The 23,900-nt window shown below is 40.7% G+C and overlaps 1 protein-coding gene across 3 annotated transcripts in view; it reads right to left on the bottom strand.

Moving 5' to 3' along the window:
• The window catches only part of ccdc102a (coiled-coil domain containing 102A), a 102,868-nt gene that overhangs the window by 60,971 nt on the left and 17,997 nt on the right, over window positions 1-23,900 (bottom strand). For 2 of the 3 annotated variants that reach the window (XM_021312341.2, XM_012855610.3), the window contains exons 2-3: window positions 8,601-9,049; window positions 8,096-8,482 (exon numbers count right to left, since the gene is read on the bottom strand). In XM_021312341.2, the coding sequence (XP_021168016.2) occupies window positions 8,096-8,482; window positions 8,601-8,954 (741 nt within the window). In that variant the 5' untranslated portion in view covers window positions 8,955-9,049. The remainder of the gene's footprint in view (window positions 1-8,095; window positions 8,483-8,600; window positions 9,050-23,900) is intronic. The other variant, XM_021312343.2, reaches the window with a different exon arrangement.

The following is a 23,900-nucleotide window of genomic DNA, read 5'->3' as shown; positions in this document are numbered from 1 at the left end:
GAACAGAGACACAACAAGAGAGACAAAAAAGCACAGAAGCACACATTGATCTAGTAATCTGTTCTACATTAGATGGTAATAGCGGGTGAACCGTCTTCTCTGGATGATGTCACAGTTAACAGAACGCCAGACCAGGTGTACCTACTATGAAGAAAAAGAGAGAGAGCAAAAAGTTAAAGCAGAAATGACAACATATAATGCATAATTGAAGAACAGTAGAACTCAATAGAGTGAGAAAATTAGATTCTGATATACTCCAGTAGCCTAAGCCTATAGCAGTAAAACTATAAAGGTAGCTGAGAGTAACATGAGCCACTAGTTATAATTTTTGTCAAAAAGGAAAGTTTTAAGATTAGTCTTAAAAGTAGACGGGGTGTCTGCCTCACGGACCAAAACTGGGAGTTGGTTCCACAGGAGAGGAGCCTGATAGCTAAAGGATCTGCCTCCCATTCTACTTTTAGAGACTCTAGGAACCACCAGCAGACCTGCAGTCTGAGAGCGAAGTGCTCTGTTAGGAACATACGGGGTAATCAGAGCTCTGATATATGATGGAGCTTGATTATTAAGGGCTTTATACGTTAGAAGAAGCATTTTAAATTCTATTCTTGATTTAACAGGAAGCCAATGAAGGGAAGCTAAAATTGGAGAAATATGATCCCTCTTGTTGATTTTCATCAGAACTCTTGCTGCAGCATTTTGGATCAGCTGAAGACTTTGAACTGCATTTTGTGGACTTCCTGATAGTAAAGAATTACAATAGTCCAGCCTTGAAGTAACAAATGCATGGACTAGTTTTTCAGCATCACTCCTAGACAGAATATTTCTAATTTTGGCGATATTCCGGAGGTGAAAAAAGGAAACTCTGGAAACCTGTTTAATATGGGATTTAAATGACATGTCTTGGTCGAAAACAACACCAAGATTTTTAACTTTATTACCAGAGGCCAGGTTAATGCCACCGAGATTAAGTGATTGGTTAAGAAGTTTATTTTTTGAGGACTCTGGCCCAAAGATTACAACTTCGGTCTTGTCAGAATTCAATGCAGGAAATTTAAAGTCATCCAGCTTTTGATGTCATCAAGACATGACTGCAGTCGAAGTAATTGATTGGATTCATCAGGATTTATGGATAAATATAGCTGAGTATCATCAGCATAACAGTGGAAATTAATCCTATGCTGTCTAATAATTTTGCCAATCGGAAGCATATATATAGTAAAGAGAATTGGTCCAAGGACTGAACCCTGTGGTACTCCACAGGTGACCCTAGAGTTTGAGGAAGATTTATTATTAACATGAACAAATTGGAATCTGTCTGACAGATAAGATTTAAACCAGCCTAATGCTTTCCCCTTAATCCCTACAGTATGTTCAAGTCTTTGTAGGAGAATATTGTGATCAACTGTATCAAACGCAGCACTGAGATCTAACAGGACAAGTATAGACACAAGTCCATTATCTGAGGCCATGAGAATATCATTAGTGACCTTCACCAGAGCTGTTTCAGTGCTATGATGAGCTCTGAAGCCTGACTGAAACTCCTCAAGTAGGTCATTACTTTGTAAATGTTCACAAAGTTGATTAGCAACTACGTTCTCAAGAAGTTTAGATAAGAAAAGAAGATTAGATATAGGTCTGTAATTTACTAACTCATCTTGATCAAGAGAAGGTTTCTTAAGTAAAGGTTTAATAACAGCTACTTTAAAAACCTGTGGTACATATCCATTTACTAAGGATAGATTAATCATGTCTAAAATAGTGCCACTGATCAAAGGGAATATGTCCTTAAACAACTTGGTTGGGATTGGGTCTAACATACAGGTAGAAGGTTTAGATGAAGCTAAAATTTTAGATAGCTCAGAAAGCTCTACTGCTTCTAAACAGTTCCTAAAGCCAACTAAACAATAAATCGTTACGTTTTTACATAAACTTTTTCGTGTTGGCTCTAAATGTTACTTCCCCCTACCCCCTAGACGAGTTGGGTCGTAACAAGTGCCAATTCACAATACATGTCATCTCAAGGCACATTACAAAGTCAAATTCAGTCAAATCATACAGATTGGTCAAAAAGTTTCCTATCTAAGGAAACCCAGTAGGTTGCATCAAGTCTCTCCAAGCAGCATTCACTCCTCCTGAAGGAGTGTAGAGCCACAGGTACAGTCGTCTGCATTGTCCATGGCTTTGCTGCAATCCCTCACTGAGCAAGCATGAAGCGACAGTGGGAAGAAAAACTCCCCATTAACAGGGAGGAAAAGCCTCCTGCAGAACTGGGCTCAGTATGAACGGTCATCTGCCTCGACCGACTGGGGGTTTGAGAAGACAGAGCAGAGACACAATAAGAGAGACAAAAAAGCACAGAAGCACACATTGATCTAGTAATCTGTTCTACATTAGATGGATGGATGATGTCACAGCTAACAGAACGCCAGACCAGGTGTACCTACTATGAAGAAAAATAACGACAGAGAACAAAAATTAAAAGCTGAAATGAAAACAAGCAATGCAAACTGGAGAACAGTAGGAGAACTCAGCAGAGTGAGAAAAATAGGCCCTGATGTCCTCCAGCAGCCTAAGCCTATAGCAACATAACTATAGCGGTAGCTCAGGGTAACATGAGTCACTCTAGTTATAATTTTTGTCAAAAAGAAAAGTTTTAAGCCTAGTCTTAAAAGTAGACAGGGTGTCTGCCTCACGGACCAAAACTGGGAGTTGGTTCCACAGGAGAGGAGCCTGATAGCTAAAGGATCTGCCTCCCATTCTACTTTTAGAGACTCTAGGAACCACCAGCAGACCTGCAGTCTGAGAGCGAAGTGCTCTGTTAGGAACATACGGGGTAATCAGAGCTCTGATATATGATGGAGCTTGATTATTAAGGGCTTTATACGTTAGAAGGAGAATTTTAAATTCTATTCTTGATTTAAAAGGAAGCCAAAGAAGGGAAGCTAAAATTGGAGAAATATGATCCCTCTTGTTGATTTTCATCAGAACTCTCTGCCCCTACACATACACAGCTCTATATCAAGTCTCTGTCTGGTAGACAGAGTAGTTGGACTACACTGCTGTTTCTAACATAAGGCCAGACATCCACGGAGTAAAACTATACCCGAGATTGTGGGGGTCTTTACATGAATGCACTTCTAGCTTAGACATTACACTCAGGCAGTCTAGTAGACTCCTCAGGGGTCCGATCATGTAGTGACACAGTGTACCGTCATGCTCCAAATATTATTTGAGCTGAGCGATTTCGTTTCTTACGCAAGTCGTACTTACACATTTTAACAGACTTTTGAGCGCATTGTATCACATAAAATCGGTCAGTAAAAATAACGGTAATTATATGTAAGTCGGACCAGATTTTAAGAAAATTTGAGAAACTTTAAGGGTTTATGTGCACCATATAGTAATGGTAACTTCCAGGTTTAGTGTCCCTGAAGGGCACTGTCGCAAAATTAAACATTCTCCCTCCATGTTTTGGAATCTTATGGTAGAGGCATGGACTCTGACCTCAACTGAGACAAGTCAGACCTGCAGGTCTTTGGATGTTATTGTGGGGTCTTTTGTGACCTCTTGGATGAGTCATCGCTGTGCTCTTGGGATAATTTTGGTTGCCCGGCCACTCCTGGGAACGTTCACCACTGCTCACTGCTTTCGCCATTTGTGGATAATGGCTCTCGCTGTGGTACACTGGAGAACCCTTAGCCGGCCCTGACTATAGGCAAATGCTAGGGGCATAGTGGATTCATAGGGACACACTGAGGGTGAGTTACTTTTTGTTTTTTTATTTTCATACCAAAAGCCTACAACTAATAATATATATAGCCAACTATTATTTCATGAAATTAGCAAAACCCACTACAACTTATATAAAGCATAGTTCAAAGGTACACTTTCATAAGGTGCACAGTATTGTGCTGGCCAGACAGTGAACAGAGAGCGCAGCTCAGTTTAACAAATCCCCAGCGGCAGCCAACCCAGGAGAGAGCACTGCTGACACTAGTAGACACACAGCAAACAGCTGGCCATGATCAACACTCCACATGTTACAGGGAAGAAGTTAAGTTAGAATCATGTCTAAAAAGAAGAAAAGAAGAGAAGGAACAAAAGGATAACACAGAGGTAATTAGGTGTTTGTTGAAAATCAATACATAACGTTTTGTTCATAGCTAGCTCAATTGGAGCAGAAAGTGGAAATAACAAAGTTACATTCACTGTGAAATGATCACCTCTGTAGATTTAATTATTTGTTGCATTTTGGACCTGTCGAGTTTTGTGGATGACCTGGACCACAAAGACATCGAAGAGCACAAGACAGACTGAATGATAGCAGCGTAAAAGATGATCAGTAGCTCCAGAGGAGGTTTGTACAGTCGTGGCAAAACGTTTTGAGAATGACACAAATATATTTTCACAAGGTTTGCTGCTTCAGTATTTAGAATCGCAATTTCCATATACTCCAGAATGTTATGAGGAGTGATCATATCAACTGCAATTAATTGCAAAGTCCCTCTTTGCCTTGAAAATTAACCTTGTCCCCCCAAAAAACATTTGCACTGCACTTCAGCCCTGTCACAAAAGGACCACCTAGCATAATTTCATTAATTTCTCCATTAACACAGGTGTGGGTATTGATGAGGACAAGGCTGGAGATCAATCTTTCATGATTGAGATAGAATAACAGACTGGACACTTCAAAAGGAGGGTGGTGCTTGACATCATAATCTGACTCCTGTTAACCAAGGTTATCTGCGAGGAAACACATACAGTCATCATTGTATTGCACAAAAAGGGCCCAACAGGGAAATTCATAGCAACTTATTCAACCTTTATTGGATTACCAAGAACTTCAAGGAGAGAGATTCAATTGTTGCCAAACAGGCTCCAGGGCACCCAAGAAAGTCTAGCAAGTGCCAGGACCGTGTCCTAGAGTTGTTTCAGCTGCGGGACCACCAGCAGTGCAGGCAGGTGTGAATGCATCTGCAAAGAAGCCACTTCTCTCCAGAAAAAACATAAAGGACAGACTGATATTCTGCAAAAGGTACAGGGATTGGACTGCTGAGGACTGGGATAAAGTTGTTTTCTCTGATGAATTGTGTGGGGAATCCTGAAGAAAACATGTTCGGAAAAGATGAGGTGAGCGCTACCATTTGTCTTATCTCATGTGTGGAGTTGCTTATCAGTCAAGGGAGTGGGCTCTCTAACAATCTTGCCTAAAAACACAGCCATGAAAAAAGATTGGTACCAGAACATCCTCCAAGAGCAACTTCTCCCAACCATCCAAGAGCAGTTTGGTGATAATGCCTTTTCCAGCATGATGGAGCACTTTGCCATAAAGCGAAAGTAATAACTAAATGGCTCAGGGAACAAAACATTAAGAGTTTGGGTCCATGGAGAGGAAAGCCCACAGATCTTAATCCCATTGAGAACTTGTGGTCAATCCTCAAGAGGAGGGTAAATGGGTTATACTTGTATAGTGCTTTAACTAGTTTGAGACTTCCAAAGCGCTTCACACTACAGTTTTAGTCATTCACCCATTCACACCTTGACGGTGGTGAGCTATGTTAGTAGCTACAGCTGCTAACATAGCACCCTGCCCCAGCTGTAGCTACCCTGCACCACCGGGCCATCTGACCACCGCCAGCAGGCAATGTGGGTGAAGTGTTTTGCCCCACGACACAACGACAGAGACAGTTAGAGCAGGGTATTGAACCAGCAACCCACCAATTACAGGACAAACTCCCAGACCTCTGTGCCACTGTCGCCCACAAAAAAACAAAAAACATTATGACAGACTCCAAGCATTGATTATGCATGAATGCACTGTCATCAGTCAGGTTTTGGTCCTGAAGTTGCCAGAAAGAATTGCAGAGGTCTTGAAAAAGAAGGGCCAACACTGCAAATATTGACTTGTTGCATGAACTTTTGAGTATATGTCAGTATTCCACAGAAACATCTGACAAAACACCTAAAAACTCTGAAGGAGCAGACCCTGTGGAAATGTAATTTGTATGTCATTCTCAATACTTTTTTTTCTTAAGTTGCTACAGGTAGTGCAGTCTCTGCTGCACCTTTTTATGGATTGTGTCAATGTGTCTGTCTTTATGCAGACTCTTCACTGTCCTGGATCAGACCAATGACAGTGGTGTTGTCTGCAAACTTCAGTGATTTCACAGACAATTCCGCAGATTTGCAGTCATTAGTGTGCAGAAAATCAAGAATCTTTATTGTCATTATGTGTTACCATAACGAAAGTTTAGTGAAAGGAATGGGGAGAGAACACACCCCTGGGGGGCACCAGTCCAGCTGTTGCAGAGCTGGAGAGCTTTTTCAGCGAAAGACTGCTATATCCTAAGTTCCAGTTTCACTGACTTAGTTTGGCCACACACCACCTGGCTCAGTCTGCCTGCGGGTGTTTCAGCAGCAGTCTTTTTCAGGACCATCCCGGGTGTCTCCAGCCCTACTCAAGTGTAGGGTCAAACCAAGGGGACTTGAGCAGAGTTTTGAGTGAACACACTGCTTTCCAGTGATTAGCCTCGGGCTGAAAAGAAGTTTTCTTTTTCAAGGAAGTCCAGAAATACTGAAGAGCAACTAAAAGCAGCTTGCACTCTTGAAACGCCTGAAAGCTCTTCCGGCTAAGAAAGCAGCCCGCAGCCGGGCTGTGCCTTATTTTATTATTAGTTTAAGCTGCTGTGTGATCCAGATATTTATCAGGGTGGATTACATTACCCTTAAAAAATATCCAAGACAATCTTCCATTTACAATTTTTCAGCTATTTGTATTTTTTTCTTTTGTGTTTTTATTTCTAATGATTTTTTTTAACATTTACCATTTATCGCAGATTGCTTTAAAGTATCAATGTCGCAAACAGGGTGTGGGGTGGGGGGAAGGGGGCTAATGCAACCCCCAGGAAGCATTTCCCTCTTCCTTGCACTTCTCGGCTGGTCGAAACACAAACCACACAAAGATAAATACACAAAGTGGTGTTAATGCAGATCTTAACTCTCAACAGCTGTTTGACTTTAGAACCTCACTGTTTCCAACAAGCTCAATAACAACAACAATAAATATAATAAATGCAATGACACTTGAGGTTCTACACCTTTTAATAAGATAAGACAACTTTATTGTCCAATCACATTTCCTGAGATGGAGATGCGTTTATGACATCTGGCCATGGTTCATACATAAAAACACATAATTTAAAAGGCATATCTAAAAGAACAGCGTTAAAAAAAAAACTATATTTAACACACATTTACATAAAAGACCACATATAAATGACTGAATAAATAAATAAAGTGTGACCCACAATGGTATGAGCAGTGATTAACTAAAGTATTCCTTATTCAAAAAGGTCACAGCAGAGAGAATGAAAGAATTTTTATACATGATTATTTTTGTTAATGGGGCATGCAAAGCATGAGTGGGATTTTTGTACTGTAGATCTGTATTGCTTTTTCCTCAAAGCCTTTTTATGTAAATCGAGAGGATGAATTAGTTGAAGACCATTTATTTTACTGGCCTGTTTGACTGCCCGATTCAGCTTGTTGTTGTCTTTGACCAAGGCATTTCCATACCAAGAGACCATTTTGAAAGACAGGACACGTTCAATAAATAACATTAAAACTCTGTAACGAGCAGCATGACCAAGTTTAACTTGTGCACTAGATTTCAGTTGTTGGCAAAGCAAGATATATCCTTCATACCTCTAGGGAAAAGTCCTTTGAAGATTAGCCCAGTCAGAAATAGGTAATAAATAGGTTCATATTATTTATATGATATCCTTTACCTTAAAAGATTATCAACAATATTTCAATTATGTGTACCATACCATAAATGTTAATGTATTTAGGACTTAAAATGCAACATATGGTTGACCAAAGAGCTGCACAATAGGTAAAACACAAGACAGACTTTAACTTGTTAATTCACATAAAAAAAGATGAAGGAACTAGGTGCTGAAGTGAAATCACTGTCTGCCCCATGAAACATGTTTCACAGGGTTTTAAAGAAAAACAAACAAAATTAAATATACAAAATATATTTATCTAAAAATAAGACATGAAAACAACAGAATACTGAGAAAAGGCCTCTCACCTTTTGCTGACCCACCTTCTGTCTGTCCAAGTCCACATCTCTCACTGGTTCTGCTTCAGGAGACCCTGGTGATCCCTCCTCAAACTTGCAGTCTGTTGCTACCTTGGAGGAACAGAGGGAATATGCCGGGGAGGAGAGGGGGGCAGATGAGGAGGAAGAGGAAGAAGCACCGTGATGGTGAGGTGAGGAAGGTAAGGAAGATGAGCCAGTAACAGGGTGAGCTGCGCTGTCCCCAATGAGGCGAAGTGTCTCCTGCCGCAGTGTTTCATTCTCTGTGGCAAGTTCCTGCCGCTCCCGCCGAACACCGGTGAGCTCCTTCGTAAGGGTGTCCAGGCGCTGCCTCAGCTGCCGGATCTCATCCCGAGCTCTGTTACGTTCTGCACGAACCTGGCAAACATGAACAGCAGAAGTCAATAGGAAGGAGCAATGGCTTTCAAGACAGGCGAACCCTCAGTAGGCTTACTACAAAAAATGGGCAGCAAACATAGAAAACTTCTCTGCCCACCTTACTCCATTTCTCTCTCCAATTGGCTGTGCAATCTGACCACCACCTCATGGTCTTCTCCATCTGGGCCGCCCTGGCCCGAGCTTCCTCCAGCTCCCTGAGCCTCAGCTCCTCTCTGGTCTCCCAGTCACCTCCAGCTGCCTCACCCAACGAACCCAGTCCGAGGCCTCCAAGTCCAGGCGACAACAGAAGTGGAGGGCTGGAGCTGGGTGTTCCTCCAGTGGGGCTGGGAGTGTGGGCGAGGCTGTCTGGAGAGCAGATCCCCCTGTCCGATCCCAGCCCCATGCTACAGAAGAGACTACCTCCAGCTGACTTCCCACCTTCAGACAGGTGGGGGCTGGGAGTGTGGTTCATAATGAAAAATGGACCGACCAGAGTACACAGAGTGAAGGAACAGGGGGTGGTCGTTTACGTTGCAATTCAGGTGAACATATTTGGTCTGTAAAAACCTGGAGACACAAAAACAGAACATATTTTATGTAGTCACTTTATAAGTTACCTAATTTTATTGTGACTATAGACTCAAAAAAGTCAGGTTGGGTAAAACAAATGCTTTTTTTTTTTTTTTTTTTTTTCCCCCCAGTGTCCTGTCTAGCAATGTGGCAACAGAAATTGATGTCTCAATGCCAGATAGAGCTCGACAGATTTTGCTTTAACAAGTGGAGCGAACAGCTTTCGCCATAATGCTCCACTTGATTTGTGCATGTGAATGGGAGAGTAAAGGAAGAACAAGAAGAGAGAGAAAAAGAAAGAAAGAGAAGAGGTGAAAGAAAGAAGAGATAAAAGGGAGAGAATGATAAAACCTTCTCCGTCTGCTCCGTCACCTGGAAAGAGAGATGCAAAAAGAACAGCACAACCAACAGACATAAAGCAACAGATACAATTGAATAACATCTAGATGCCATTGCTAAATCATATATATTATTATGTAAGCTGACATGTGTAATGTGATACTTGAAAAAAGAAAGTGAAAGAACTGAAATAAATTATAGGCTTTCTGTATATAAGTGAACATTTAATACCTGGGACCCAGCACCTGTGGGAGTTTGTGAGAGTGCACCAGTTTCGGTGAAAATTATCCAGAAGGAAATAGCTTGATAGTGGTTGTGGAGAACCAAAGACCCACCTTCCCCGAGCGCAGAGGCAGGGGTCAGGGGACCCATAACCCCGGACTCCCAAAGGGGTCCCTAAAGCAGGGCGCCCAGGAGGGGCCGACACATATACACACATATATACATATACACACATATATATATATATATATATATACACACATATATATATATATATATATATATATATATATATATACACATATATATATATATATATATATATATATATATATATATATATATATATATATATATATATATATATATATTAGGGCTGGGCAACGATTAAAATATTTAATCGCGATTAATCGCCCTGATTAATCGCGATTAATCGCATTGTATTTACAAACTCCAAGAATGAATTCAAAAGTAGTGTAAAGAGCACTGTTATTTTAATGTTCTGCTGCCATATGAACAAAAGTGTTGTAACATTTGTAGCACTTATTTTATACTGGATATTTTCAACCCATCTATTGAATTTAGTGCACTAGTTGATCTTTTATTCATAAGAGAACAGCAAGCACTGCAGCCAAAATATGGCCTTTTTGGACCTGCTGTATATTAGCCAGTCCCTAAGCTTGATGTATCATGAAACTGTTGACCTTTTGGGTTTTGTGGTTTTTATTTTATTATTACAATTAAATAATAATAATAATAATAATAATAATAATAATAATAATAATAATAATAATAATAATAATAATGTTATGTTCAGTGTTTTTTCGCTAATCCACCTCTTATATATTTCAATCCTTATGTAATTTTGTCTGTGTTGTGTGCACCTGCCTGTTGCTTTAATCCTATAAATTTCCCCGTCGTGGGATAAAAAAAGGATTAGCTAATGTTATCTTATCTTAAATAACACTTTTTAATATATGTTCTGGGTTCTTTCAAGGTCTTAATTACATGTTATGTGTGGGCTCCAGTAACATCCATCCATCCATCCATCCATCCATCCACTGATCTACCTGGATGTTCCCTGGAGGACTGAAACGCCTCAGTCAGAGACGTATGTGGGTCTGTCGGGGCAGTGAGAGAAGTTTCGTCTCCTCTCTCCGTTTCTGGGGCTCGACGTTTTCATGTTTTTTCACGTGCTTAGATAAATTTGTTGTGTTTCCACTGAAATGAACCGGCTTTTTACAAAACATACAGCTTGATTTCATTTACGGTATTAAAATAAAGTGTGCTGCCGTGAGTGCTGACTGACACTGACTGTGTGTATATATATATATATATATATATATATATATATATATATATATATATATATATATATATATATATATATATATATATATATTTTAGGGCTGGGCAAGTTAACGCGTTAATTTCGCGTTAATTCATTAGACTATTAACGGCGATATTTATTTTATCGCGCATTAACGCATGTTGCTCACATGCTTTCAGTCAGTGTCAGTCAGCAGGCGCGCTGACTGCAGCGCGCTGTCACGACAGCACTCTCCCGCTCCCCCTCCCCTCTCGTACATGGCTCAGCGGCGCCAGCCAATCAGCACGCAGGCTCAGCCTGGCCCGCCCACTCAGCTCTCACACAAACTTAGCAAAGAAACAGCTGAGAGAGACCGCAGCAGCGAAAACACATGAACAGGGGAAGTAGCACCGTTTGGCTTTATTTTAATACCGTAAATAATACCGTATATATATATATATATATATATATATATATATATATATATATATATATATATATAGATATATATATATATATATATATATATATATATATATATATATATATATATATATATATATATATATATATATATGAAGAAAGAAAGAGAGATTTATGTGTGTAATTTGTGTGTATATTAGATTAATATGTAACTGCAAAATATGTAAGTGCGTGTACATTTTTCATCCAGTTTGACTTCAGTTTAAATAGTTTTGGTTCTGAATAAATATATGTAATCTGTCTGAAAGGTCACGAGCATTTTGAACATACGATTAAAATGAGATCTGAGCTGCCTCCTATTCATTCTGACAGCAGCTGTCTGATCTGTGGTCTGACCCAAGATGGCCGCCCTGTAGGCACGTCGGCCTAGCGGCCGGCAGCGTACAATGGGGCGTCTACGTATATGACGTCTATGCCTGCCACTGCAGGCTCCAATGTCAGGCCTGGAAATACAAGGGACACATTTCAAAATAAAATTGCGTATGCATTTCCGGTTTAATCGCTCCTACAGGTGGTGAGCCTATTGGAAGGGGGACCCATGTCTCCTCTTCGGGCGGTGCCCGGCCGGGCTCCATGCGTAAAAGCCCGGCGTCCGTGCGAGGGAACACGAGATCCATTTATGTTGCTCATCATAAGGGGTCTTTGGGCTGCTCTTTGTCTGGTCCCTCATTTAGGACCTGTCTGCCCCTGACAGCATAGCTCCTAGGGTCATTGGGACACTCAAACCCCACCACCACAGTAAGGTGGCAGCTCAGGGAACGCCTTGGGATTCCTCCGGAGGAGCTGGCCCAAGTGGCTGGGGAGAGGGACGTCTGGGCCTCCCTACTGAAGCTGCTACCCCCGCGACCCGACCCCGGATAAGAGGAAGACAATGGATGGATAGATGGATGGATGTACTATTCAGAGTACTTCATTGCTTTTTCATTATCATTTCATTTAGACTTTATTGCACTGCTCTTTCTCTTTATATTTGTTTCAGTTATTTTTTCTTTTGTATTATTCACTAGTTGTATTCTTAACCACCATTAATTTTCTGTTTGGTTCTATGTCTATGTTAATTATGTTCTTGTGCTGCTGGAATACCTAAGTACCACTAAATACTACCCTAACTCTTGATATCTACAGTATAAGTCAAATTATTAAGTGATCAATGAGAAAGCAAACACACCAAGTCACATAATCAAAGTTTTATAGAGCTTTACTCTGAGACAAAAAAAACTAACACAGTACAACATTCACAATATGGCAAATAATTTTTTTTGTACATAATGTCCTCACAAAATTTCATGTTGTCAGGTTTGTGAAACATAAATTTGAACTGGTCCGAGATTGATTCTCTTTCGTTCTCTTCCAGGTACTTTCGTCCACAACCTCCCATATTGTGAAGCAGCCTCTGCCTGTGCCCCCCCCCCTACCCCCATATGCATAGAACAGCAGGCAGATCCACTGTTGCAGAGAAAAGTGATTCTGCTCTGGTATATTTCTGCAACTGTGAAGAATGTGATCTTCAACCGAGTCCTATGGAAACGACAGGAAGAAATATGTCTGTACCATAGCTTCCACACCAACAGTATCTGACCAAAAGATACTGTGAAAAAGCTTATGCCTTTCACTGGTGTGTCCACATGAATAAGTCTGACAGAGATAACTGCCTGCTGCTATCCTTCCTGAAAATATAAATAAGCAAAATGATCAGTTGTAATATTTAAAACACAAGCTCCAAAAAGAAAAGATCCCATCATTGCACTTAGTCCGTGGGCCAGAATCTGTAGAGTGACTTTTGGTATGAACTGTCAGGGGGCAACTTTCTTGCACTTGGATAAGTTGCTACACATAGCAGTGATCTCAAAACACCAATGTTCCCACGTTTTCACTTGTACATTAATAAGTTATAGCCGATAAAAAATCTAAACTGGTGCGCTCCGGTCCAAGAGGTCACGTGATTTTTGCTGCTCAGCCAATCAGATCGCTGTATTGTCAGCTGTGCGAGTTCACCAGTTCATCATGGCTGCGCCCGTAAGGTGTTGTAAACATTTGTTTCCAGACGAAGAAAGCCCAATAATAGCATTTTCTGACGCCAGTTGGCAAAGATCTTGATGGCGAGGAAAAAGAAATAGCCCAGACCATCCATCATTCATTTTCTAACACGCTTATCCCTGCTGGGTTCGTGAGGGGTGCCGGTGTCTATCTCCAGCTGTCAATGGGTGAGAGGCGGGGTACAACCTGGACAGGTCGCTCTAATAGGTCTACCTAGAGCTATTAGAGAGCTCAACAAATGTTAATTTTGAAAATAAGTAAACCTGACAGATTTACTGCTTGATAACATAAAATGCTTTTTTTTTTGCATTTCCATACCATATATCAGACATAAAGCCTTAGAAGGAAGCATCTGGAACAATCAAATTGATTGTTACACTGGTGTCACCGTGGATTCTAATGGGTTAAAAATGTAATATGTTATTTTATATTGAAGAATATACATCCTGACATAAAGAAAACTTGAAGCCATGAAATTTACTTAGTGTACATAACAGCGAACAACTGTGATTATACCCAACTAATGCATGGAGAGTTTACATACAAACATATCCGAACAGTTACTTTATGTTATGCACTAAAAAGTTAACAATCCTTAGCTGTTGATGCTAACCATTGGTTAAAGTATCTAATTTAGCTTTAAAACAACAACCCAAACTGACATGTAACATTCTGTAAAATACAGGAAACTGAGGCACTCAAAAATTGATGATTGTTTTAAAAAAGACTTTGTTTAAACATGGCTAAATGGTTAAAAAATGCCAACGCATGTCAGCTCCTAGGCCTTCATCAGGGCAAACTCGAGATGGCTGCCAGGGACCTGTTTGTAAATTACATGCTCAGAGGGGCCTGACCCAGTGTCACCTGGTGATATAACCCATATCTGATCAAGTACAATAGAAATATACATAAGAAAAATATACATAAGAAAAGTAAGTAAAACATTGCAATGAAGCATTCATAGTTTTACATTGATAACTGACAACCATTTCCAAAATTGTTGTAGAGTTTATAACGCTCACAGAAAAGAGGAAAAGTCCAGTTCTTCATTCAAACCTCAATATTGTGTCGCTTTATGGGTGTAAATCAGTGTTTGATTAGTCTATCACCAACTCTTACAGACTCTTGGATTTGTTCTATGCCACAGATTTTGAAGGTGTTACAGTTGCCATGCTTTGCATGTTTGTAATGCATGGTCTTGGGGTATAGTGGATTTGTCATGATGGCTTGCTTATGTTCTGCTAATCTGGCTTTAAGTTTGCATTTTGTTCTGTCTACATAAAAACAACCGCATGAACAGGTCTATATTCAACATTGGTAGCGTTGTGTGAAAATAGTGTAAATCACCATTGCAATATTTGTAATCTTTAAATCTAGAAAATTAATTTCTGACAAAGAAAAATCAAGACTTAGTTTCAAATTTGCATTTGTGTTATTTAGATAAGAATGAAAATGTAACAGTTCTCGATCTGTCCCAGACGATAGTACAAGTATATCATCAATGTAACGACCCCACCATATAACTTTGTCAAGGTACTCATTTAAATCCGAGTAGAGACATCTTTCTTCCCAAAAACCCATATAGAGATTGGCATAATTGGTGGCAAAACATGCCCCCATTGCTGTACCTGTTAGCTGTCAGTAAATTTGGTTTTGAAATAAAACGATGTTGTTTTTAAGTGTCCATTCTCTAAGTTCCACCATAAATCCAGCAGGTGGAATCAGTTCTAGAGCTCTTATGCGACATTCTGTAATTTGCATCATTAATGACTTCTATAATGCTACCTATACAACAGCACCTATATTTATGAAGAATACAAGAAACCATGCATTTTCTTTCTGGGATAATGAAAATCAGAAACTCACCGCAACTCAGAGAATAAGTCCACTTTTTCCTTTCGTACATATGCTCTCTCGCTGGTTTCTCTCGAATTTAAATTACCCTCTCAAAATATCCTCACCACTTCCCCAACCCACAAAAAACCTCACTTCCAGGCCTTACAGTGGGAGTTCTCCCAATCCTCCCGATTAGCCACTCCGGGCTTGGCACCTACTATTTTTCACCTTTAAACAGTACCTTTTTATTTATTTTTACCTGGCCCAATTCCACCGGCTCTTATTGGCTGTGAGTGTTTTAGGAGCATTTTTTTTTCTTTTTTAACATGTCCTGTTTGGCTGCGAAGCATTAAGAATTGATTTCTTAATGCCAAAGAGAGCCCAAAAGATTTACTTTCACAAGTGGAGCATTACTGCTTTCGCTATAGTACTCCGCTTGATATATAAGCAACACAAAATTGCAACACAAAACATTGCCCAAAGCGGTCACCATAAGACTTAAGAGGTAGAAAACAAAGGTAACTTTTTAGAAATGTTAGAACTGACAGCAATGCATGACACACTGGTTAAAGCAAATTAATGGAAGACAGAATGCCAAATACACAAGTTCATTAATACAGAATTAAATATTGGCATGCTTGGCCAATATGGTCCATGAAGACATAATTCATGAAGTGAAGAAAAGTGACATTTTTTCAGTAATCACTGATGAGACCAAAGATCTAAAGAAGTAGGAGCAGATTTCATTGGTCCTTCGTCATTACGACAACAGAGCAGTGCAAATTAAAGCTTTGTTGACTTTCAACAAGCAACAAAGTTTGATGCAGGAGGACTTAAGGACAGAATAATCAACTGTTTAGAAAGATATGGACTTGAGTACAAATCCAACCTTGTTGGACAAGGTTACAATGGAGCATCTGTAATGAGCGGGCAGCTGGCTTCTGGGGTGGCAACCAGAAGGAGTCTCTGGGTTTTATTTATGTTTTGGTTACTTTCCCACGCTGCATCCAGCTGTTGGATAAACAGTGGGGAAAATGCATAAATGAAGACTGTAAAGGGCTCCTTTAGCGGGAATAGAAGGAATAATAGGTCTGAGCTGAAGCCCCTGATGTTACAAGTTCCTTAAAATGACCCTTAAAAGTGCGCACCTAAATTACATGTGACAGAATTTTGCGCACCTGAATTCAAGCGCAAGGCAGCACGCCCACCGTGCAACACACTGGTTCTGTGTCGTTAAAAAACAAAAGAGCATGAAACACAGCTACTGACTCTCCTATTGATTTTAATTGGGGCATTTTGGTACAATTGGAAGGACATTAAACGTAGTGATTCACGTTTTGAAGGCTGACCGCTGATAAAAGCACCTGGCTCCGAGGGAAGGGAGGAGAGAGGAGCAGTTAGAGTGTTGAGGCACAGAAACACAGCGCACGTAGTTAAAAAAAATGCAGAATAAATAAGAACAAAACTTATAAACAAACTGTATGGTGTTTTAGACTGTATCTGGTTAGCAGATGTTTTCTGATCCAGCGTGCAGCCAAGACTGGTTCTGAATGAAGGCTTTATCTTGGAGCCGCTCTCCCCCTTGCCTCCTGCTTCGCACTTTCACCGCTGGTTAAGACGAAAAAATCATGACTCTGATCGCTCTTCCTGCTGCTCTGTTAACTGCAGCAGAAATAAGCTGTGAAAGAAGCTGAAACAGTTCCGCAGAAGGCGAGGTATAGACTGAGCTCTGGATGAACAGAGCTGTGAACGGATCCCAGATGGACTTTGATATTTTTATGCGTGAGAAATGCCGTGTGTTGCGTGTGAAGTTAGTGAAATGCATGTGTCACACGGTCAATGCGGGAGAGTTGAGAGCCCTGAATGTGGACTTAAAACAGAGACTGGTGGAAATGCCGATTAGGCGATTCTGGTTGAGTGTCGAGAACGAGTTTCCCCATGTGTCCGCAAAGCCATGAGAGTCCTGATCCCTTTCATCTTCACTTACATGTGTGAATGTGGGTTTTCCACTCACACCCTGATCAAAAACAAATGCAGCTCAAGGCTACAAGTGCAGGATGACTTGTGGCTGTTCCTTTTTTCTGTACAACCCCGCATCGAACAGCTTTGCCCATCAAAGGCGCGTCCTCATTGTTCACATTGAGAATGCTTAAGAACATAGTTGTTAAAATAGCAACAGGTTTAAATTGTGCATAATTAGCCTAAAACGTAAATCGTAATATGGAATACGTTGATGTCTGTTAAATCGTTTTTATTATTATTATTTCAGTTGACGTCTCCTGCTGACGCGAGTTCAGTTTGACATTGGCGTCTGTTTAGTTCAGTTTGTCTGCTATTGAAAACAATCGTTTATGAATTTGCTTTTAATGACAGGTCAATTTTAAAAGTAGGTCCTCTGTTCGTGATGTCTCAGTAAAAGTAGCATGTAAGATGGAAATATTTGGATGGATATTTTATGAGTAGGCCTTTTTAATGAATGCACTTTGTTAAACAAATACAATAAAAAAAAACATGTATAGGGCTATCAGTTGTTTTTGAAACAGCATTCCAGGAACACAAAAGAAAGATGCATATACTGCAGGGACCTGTGTGTGTGTGTGTGTGTGTGTGTGTGTGTGTGTGTGTGTGTGTGTGTGTGTGTGTGTGTGTGTGTGTGTGTGTGTGTGTGTGTGTGTGTGTGTTGGGGGGAGGGGGGGCTTAGTTATCTTTACCTATTCCAAGGGGGGCTCACATTCAATGAATTTGAAAACCCCTGATCTACACCATTCAGATTCAGGGTCAGTTCATGTGTCTAGTATGTGAGTGGGGGTGGGCTGGAACGTGAGACCCTGACAATTTGAGGTTTGTCTGCAGTAGTGTGCTGGTGGTGGTGCTGTTATGTTCAAGAGAGTCCAGGACCAAAAGGCAAAAATGCCTCTACAGCCATGGCCAAAAGTATTGAAAATGATTCAAATGTTAATATTTACAAAGTCTACTGCTTTAGTTTTTATAACAACAATTTGCATATACTCCGGAATGTTATAAAGAGTGATCAGCGTAACAGCAATTAATTGCAAAGTCAATATTTGCCTAGAAAATGAACTTTATCCCCCAAAACACATTTCAACATCATTGCAGCCCTGCCTTAAGGGAGCAGCTAACATTGTTTCAGGGATTGCTCCATTAACACAGGTGTGGGTGGTGATGAGGACAGGGCTGGAGATCGATCTGTCATGATTAAGTAAGAATGACACCACTGGACACTTTAAAAAGAGGCTGGTGCTTGGCATCATTGTTTCTCTTCTGTGAACCATGCTTATCTCTAAAGAAACACATGCAGTCAGCATTGCACTGCACAAAAAAGGCCTAACAGGAAAGAGAATGGCAGCTAGAAACATTGCACCTCTGTCAACAATCTATGGCATTATCAAGAACTTCAAAGAGAGGTTCCATTGTTGCCAAAAAGGCTCCAGGGTGCCCAAGAAAGACCAGCAAGCGCCAGGACCGCCTCTTAAAAGTGTTTCAGCTGCGGGATCGGGCTACCAGCAGTGCAGAGCTTGCTCAGGAATGGCAGCAGGCAGGTGTGAGTGCATCTGCACGCACTGTGAGGCGGAGACTCTTGGAGCAAGGCCTGGTCTCAAGGAGGGCAGCAAAGAAGCCACTTCTCTGCAGGAAAAACATCAGGGACAGACTGATATTCTGTAAAAGGTACAGGGAGTGGACTGCTGAGGACTGGGGTAAAGTCGTTTTCTCTGATGAATCCCCTTTCCCATTGTTTGGGACATCTGGAAAACAGCTTGTAGGGAGAAGACGAGGTGAGCGCTACCACCAGTCTTGTGTCATGCCAACTGTAAAGCATCCTGAAACCATTCATGTGTGGGGTTGCTTCTCAGCCAAGGGAGTCAGCTCTCTCACAGTCTTACCTAAAAACACAGCCATGAATAAAGAATGGTACCAGAATGTCCTCCGAGAGCAACTTCTCCCAACCGTCCAGGAGCAGTTTGGTGATGAACAATGCCTTTTCCAGCGTGATGGAGCACCTTGCCATAAAGCAAAGGTGCGCTTGGGAACTCCTCGTGTTTTACACGGTTTGCTCTCTTGGCGTGGTAAATGGGCGCTAGCCTAGCTTTAGCCTAGCCTAGCTTTAGCTCCACAATGGCTTCCTTACCTAATATTACTTCAGCTTCTCCGTCTCTGACTAAGTCTCCCCTCCTTTAGTGATAATAGTACTTGTAATAAATGTAGTGTTTTTGTAGCTTTGGAGGCGAGGGTGTCGGTGTCAGAATTAGAGACTCGGCTCCGTGCTATGGAAAAACCAGCTGATAGCCACCCCTTTGCTAGCGCGGAGCCACATAGACCTAGCGTAACTTCACTTAGTGGTCCTCCAGAAGCACCCGAGCAGCCGGGTAACTGTTTGTAGAAAGCATAGCTCTAGATTTCAGCCCCCAGTTTACACCAACCTATCTGCGTTTCTAACAAATTTTCCCCACTCAGCGACACACCCTCTGAGAAGCCGATCCTGGTGATTGGTAGCTCAATAGTCAGAAACGTGGCACTAGAGACACCAGGGACCATAGTTAAATGCCTGCCAGGGGCCAGAACGGGCGACATAGAATCTTACCTGAAACTGCTGGCTAAGGATAAGCGTAAATACAGTAAGATTGTTATTCACGCTGGCGGTAATGACACCTGGTCACGCCGATCGGAGGTCACTAAAGTTGGTATTGCTTCGGTGTGTGAGTTTGCTAAAGCAACGGCTGACTCCGTAATTTTTTCTGGTCCCCTGCCTGATCTGACCAGTGATGACATGTTTAGCCGCATGTCATCATTCAACCGCTGGTTGTCTAGGTGGTGTCCAGAAAACGAAGTGGGCTACATTGATAACTGGAGAACTTTCTGGGGAAAACCTGGTCTGATCCGGAGAGACGGCATCCATCCTACTTTGGATGGTGTAGCTCTTTTTACTAGGAATCTGGCCGGATTTATTAGTTCTCCTAAATGCTGACAACCCAGGGTCCAGACCAGGAAGCAGAGCCGTAGTTTAACACACCTCCCTGCAGCTTCTGTACTGTTACCCACACATTACCCTATTGGGACGATGTCAATATGGTTCATCTTGAACCTAAAAATAAAGCAATTAAATGTGGTCCATTAAATGTAAGGTCCTTCCCTCCAAAGACTTTGTTAGTTAATGAATTTATTTCTGATAATCAGATTGATTTATTTTGTCTCACAGAAACCTGGCTACAAGAGGACTACATTAGTATAAATGAGTCAACTTCCTCCAATTATTCAAATTTACACATTCCCAGATCTGTGGGAAGAAGAGGAGGAGTGGCAACCATCTTTCAGTCTGATTTATTAATTAGTCCCAGGCCAATTAATAACTACAGTTCTTTTGAACATTTAACCCTCAGTTTCCCTCATCCAAACTGCAAAGCAATAAAACCTCTTCTGTTTGTTGTTTTGTATCGTCTACCAGGCCCTTACTCTCAGTTTTTGGATCAGTTGTCAGACTTCTTATCTGATTTGGTGATAAACACTGACAAGGTTATTATAGTGGGTGATTTTAACATTCATGTTGACACAGAATGTGATAACCTTAGCGTAGCCTTTAAAACTATCCTAGATTCAATTGGTTTTGCTCAAAATGTGCATAAACCGACGCACTCTTGGCTCCATACTTTAGACCTTGTGCTGACTATGGCATTGATTGTGAAGAATTAACAGTATTTCCTCACAACCCTGTCCTATCTGATAATTTTTTAATAACATTTGAGTTTAATCTAACTGAGTTCTCCACCCCAAAAAGAGGGTTCCATTATAGTAGATCTTTATCGGACAATGCTGTATCAAACTTTAAAGAGTCTGTTCCCCTATTAATATCCTCAGTATTGCAGAAATGCCCTGCATATAGCAGCAATGTTGTTTCTTCCCATTCACAAATAGATTTTTTTTGTTAACGGTATGACTTCGTCATTGCGTTCTGCATTAGACAATGTAGCTCCCTTGAAAAAGAAGGTGATTATTCACAGGAAGCTGGCTCCTTGGTTTAATTCAGAGCTGCGTTCCTTGAAGCACAATGTTAGGAAATTGGAGAGAAAATGGCGCTCTACACACCAAGAGGAATCCTACCTAATCTGGAGGGACCCTTTGCAGAGTTAGAGCAGCATATTTTTCATCATTAATTGAGGAGAATAAAAATAATCCTAGATTTCTCTTCAGTACAGTTGCCAAACTTACACAGAGTCATAGCTCCGTTGATCCATCCATTCCCTTAGCTCTTAGCAGTAATGATTTTATGGGATTCTTCATAAATAAAATTTACTCCATTAAAAATAAAATAATTGGCATCCTCCCAAACATGATTACCTCATCCTCAGTAAGTGAGGCAGCGTTGGAGGAATCTTTAGAACCTGCGCAGTGTCTGAACTGTTTAGAAGCAGTAGAGCTTTCTGAGCTATCTAACACTTTAGCTTCATCTAAAGCTTCTACCTGTATGTTAGACCCAATCCCAACCAAGTTGTTTAAGGAGGTATTCCCTCTGATCTGTGGTCCTATTTTAGACATGATTAATCTATCCTTGGTAAATGAATATGTACCACAGGCTTTTAAAGAAGCTGTTATTAAACCTTTACTTAAGAAACCATCTCTTGATCAAGATGAGTTAGTAAACTACAGACCTACATCTAATCTTTTCTTATCTAAAATGCTTGAGAAAGTAGTTGCTAATCAACTATGTGAACATTTACAAAGCAATGACCTACTTGAGGAGTTTCAGTCAGGCTTCAGAGCTCATCATAGCACTGAAACAGCTCTGGTGAAGGTCACTAATGATATTCTCATGGCCTCAGATAATGAACTTTTGTCTATACTTGTCCTGTTAGATCTCAGTGCTGCATTTGACACAGTTGATCACAATATTCTCCTACAAAGACTTGAGCATACTGTAGGGATTAAGTAGAAAGCATTAGGCTGGTTTAAATCTTATCTGTCGGACAGATTCCAGTTTGTTCATGTTAATAATAAATCTTCCTCAAACTCTAGGGTCACCTGTGGAGTACCACAGGGTTCAGTCCTTGGACCAATTCTCTTTACTATATATATGCTTCCGATCGGCAAAATTATCAGACAGCATGGGATTAATTTCCACTGTTTTGCTGATGACACTCAGCTATATTTATCCATAAATCCTGATGAATCCAATCAATTACTTCGACTGCAGTCATGTCTTAATGACATCAAAAGCTGGATGACTTTAAATTTCCTGCATTTAAATTCTGAAAAGACAGAAGTTGTAATCTTTGGACCAGAGTCCTCAAAATATAAACTTCTTAATCAATCACTTAATCTGGATGGCATTAACTTGGCCTCTGGTAATAAAGTTAAAAATCTTGGTGTTGTTTTCGACCAAGACATGTCATTTAAATCCCATATTAAACAGGTTTCCAGAGTTTCCTTTTTTCACCTCCGTAAAATTGTCAAAATTAGAAACATTCTGTCCAGGAGTGATGCTGAAAAACTAGTCCATGCATTTGTTACTTCAAGGCTGGACTATTGTAATTCTTTACTATCAGGAAGTCCACAAAATGCAGTTCAAAGCCTTCAGCTGATCCAAAATGCTGCAGCAAGAGTTCTGATGAAAATCAACAAGAGGGATCATATTTCTCCAATTTTTGCTTCCCTTCATTGGCTTCCTGTTAAATCAAGAATATAATTTAAAACTATTCTTCTAACGTATAAAGCCCTTAATAATCAAAGCTCCATCATATATCAGAGCTCTGATTACCCCGTATGTTCCTAACAGAGCACTTCGCTCTCAGACTGCAGGTCTGCTGGTGGTTCCTAGAATCTCTAAAAGTAGAATGGGAGGCAGATCCTTTAGCTATCAGGCTCCTCTCCTGTGGAACCAACTCCCAGTTTTGGTCTGTGAGGCAGACTCCCTGTCTGCTTTTAAGAATAATTTTAAAACTTTCCTTTTTGACAAAGCTTATAGTTAGAGTGGCTCATGTTACCCTGAGCTACCTCTATAGTTATGCTGCTATAGGCTTAGGCTACTGGAGGACATCAGGGTCTATTTCTCTCACTCTACAGATTTCTACTGTTCTCCAGTTTAGCATTGCATTACATTGAAATGACTGTCGTCATTTCAGCTTTTAACTTTTTTGCTCTCTCTTTTTCTTCATAGTAGGTACACCTGGTCTGGCGTTCTGTTAACTGTGACATCATCCAGAGAAGACAGATCACCCGCTACTACCATCTAATGTAGAACAGATTACTGGATCAATGTGTGCTTGTGTGATTTTTTTGTCTCTCTTGTTGTGTCTCTGCTCTGTCTTCTGTAACCCCAGTCGGTCGAGGCAGATGACCGTTCATACTGAGCCTGGTTCTGCTGGAGGTTTTTCCTTCCTGCTAATGGGTGGTTTTTCTTTCCACTATCGCTTCATGCTTGCTCAGTATGAGGGATTGCTGCAAAGCCATGGACAATGCAGACGACTCTCCCTGTAGCTCTTAGCTTCTTCAGGAGTGAATGCTGCTTGTCGGGACTTTGAAGCAATCAACTGGTTCCCTTTTGTAAGAAATTCTTGACCAATCTGTATAATCTGACTGATTCTGACTTTGTAAAGTGCCTCGAGATGACAT

Source organism: Fundulus heteroclitus, unplaced genomic scaffold (assembly GCF_011125445.2).
Source record: "Fundulus heteroclitus isolate FHET01 unplaced genomic scaffold, MU-UCD_Fhet_4.1 scaffold_57, whole genome shotgun sequence".
In the NCBI taxonomy this organism is placed as follows: domain Eukaryota; kingdom Metazoa; phylum Chordata; class Actinopteri; order Cyprinodontiformes; family Fundulidae; genus Fundulus; species Fundulus heteroclitus.
Note: the sequence above shows the minus strand (reverse complement) of the source record. Positions and strands in the feature narration are given on the sequence as shown.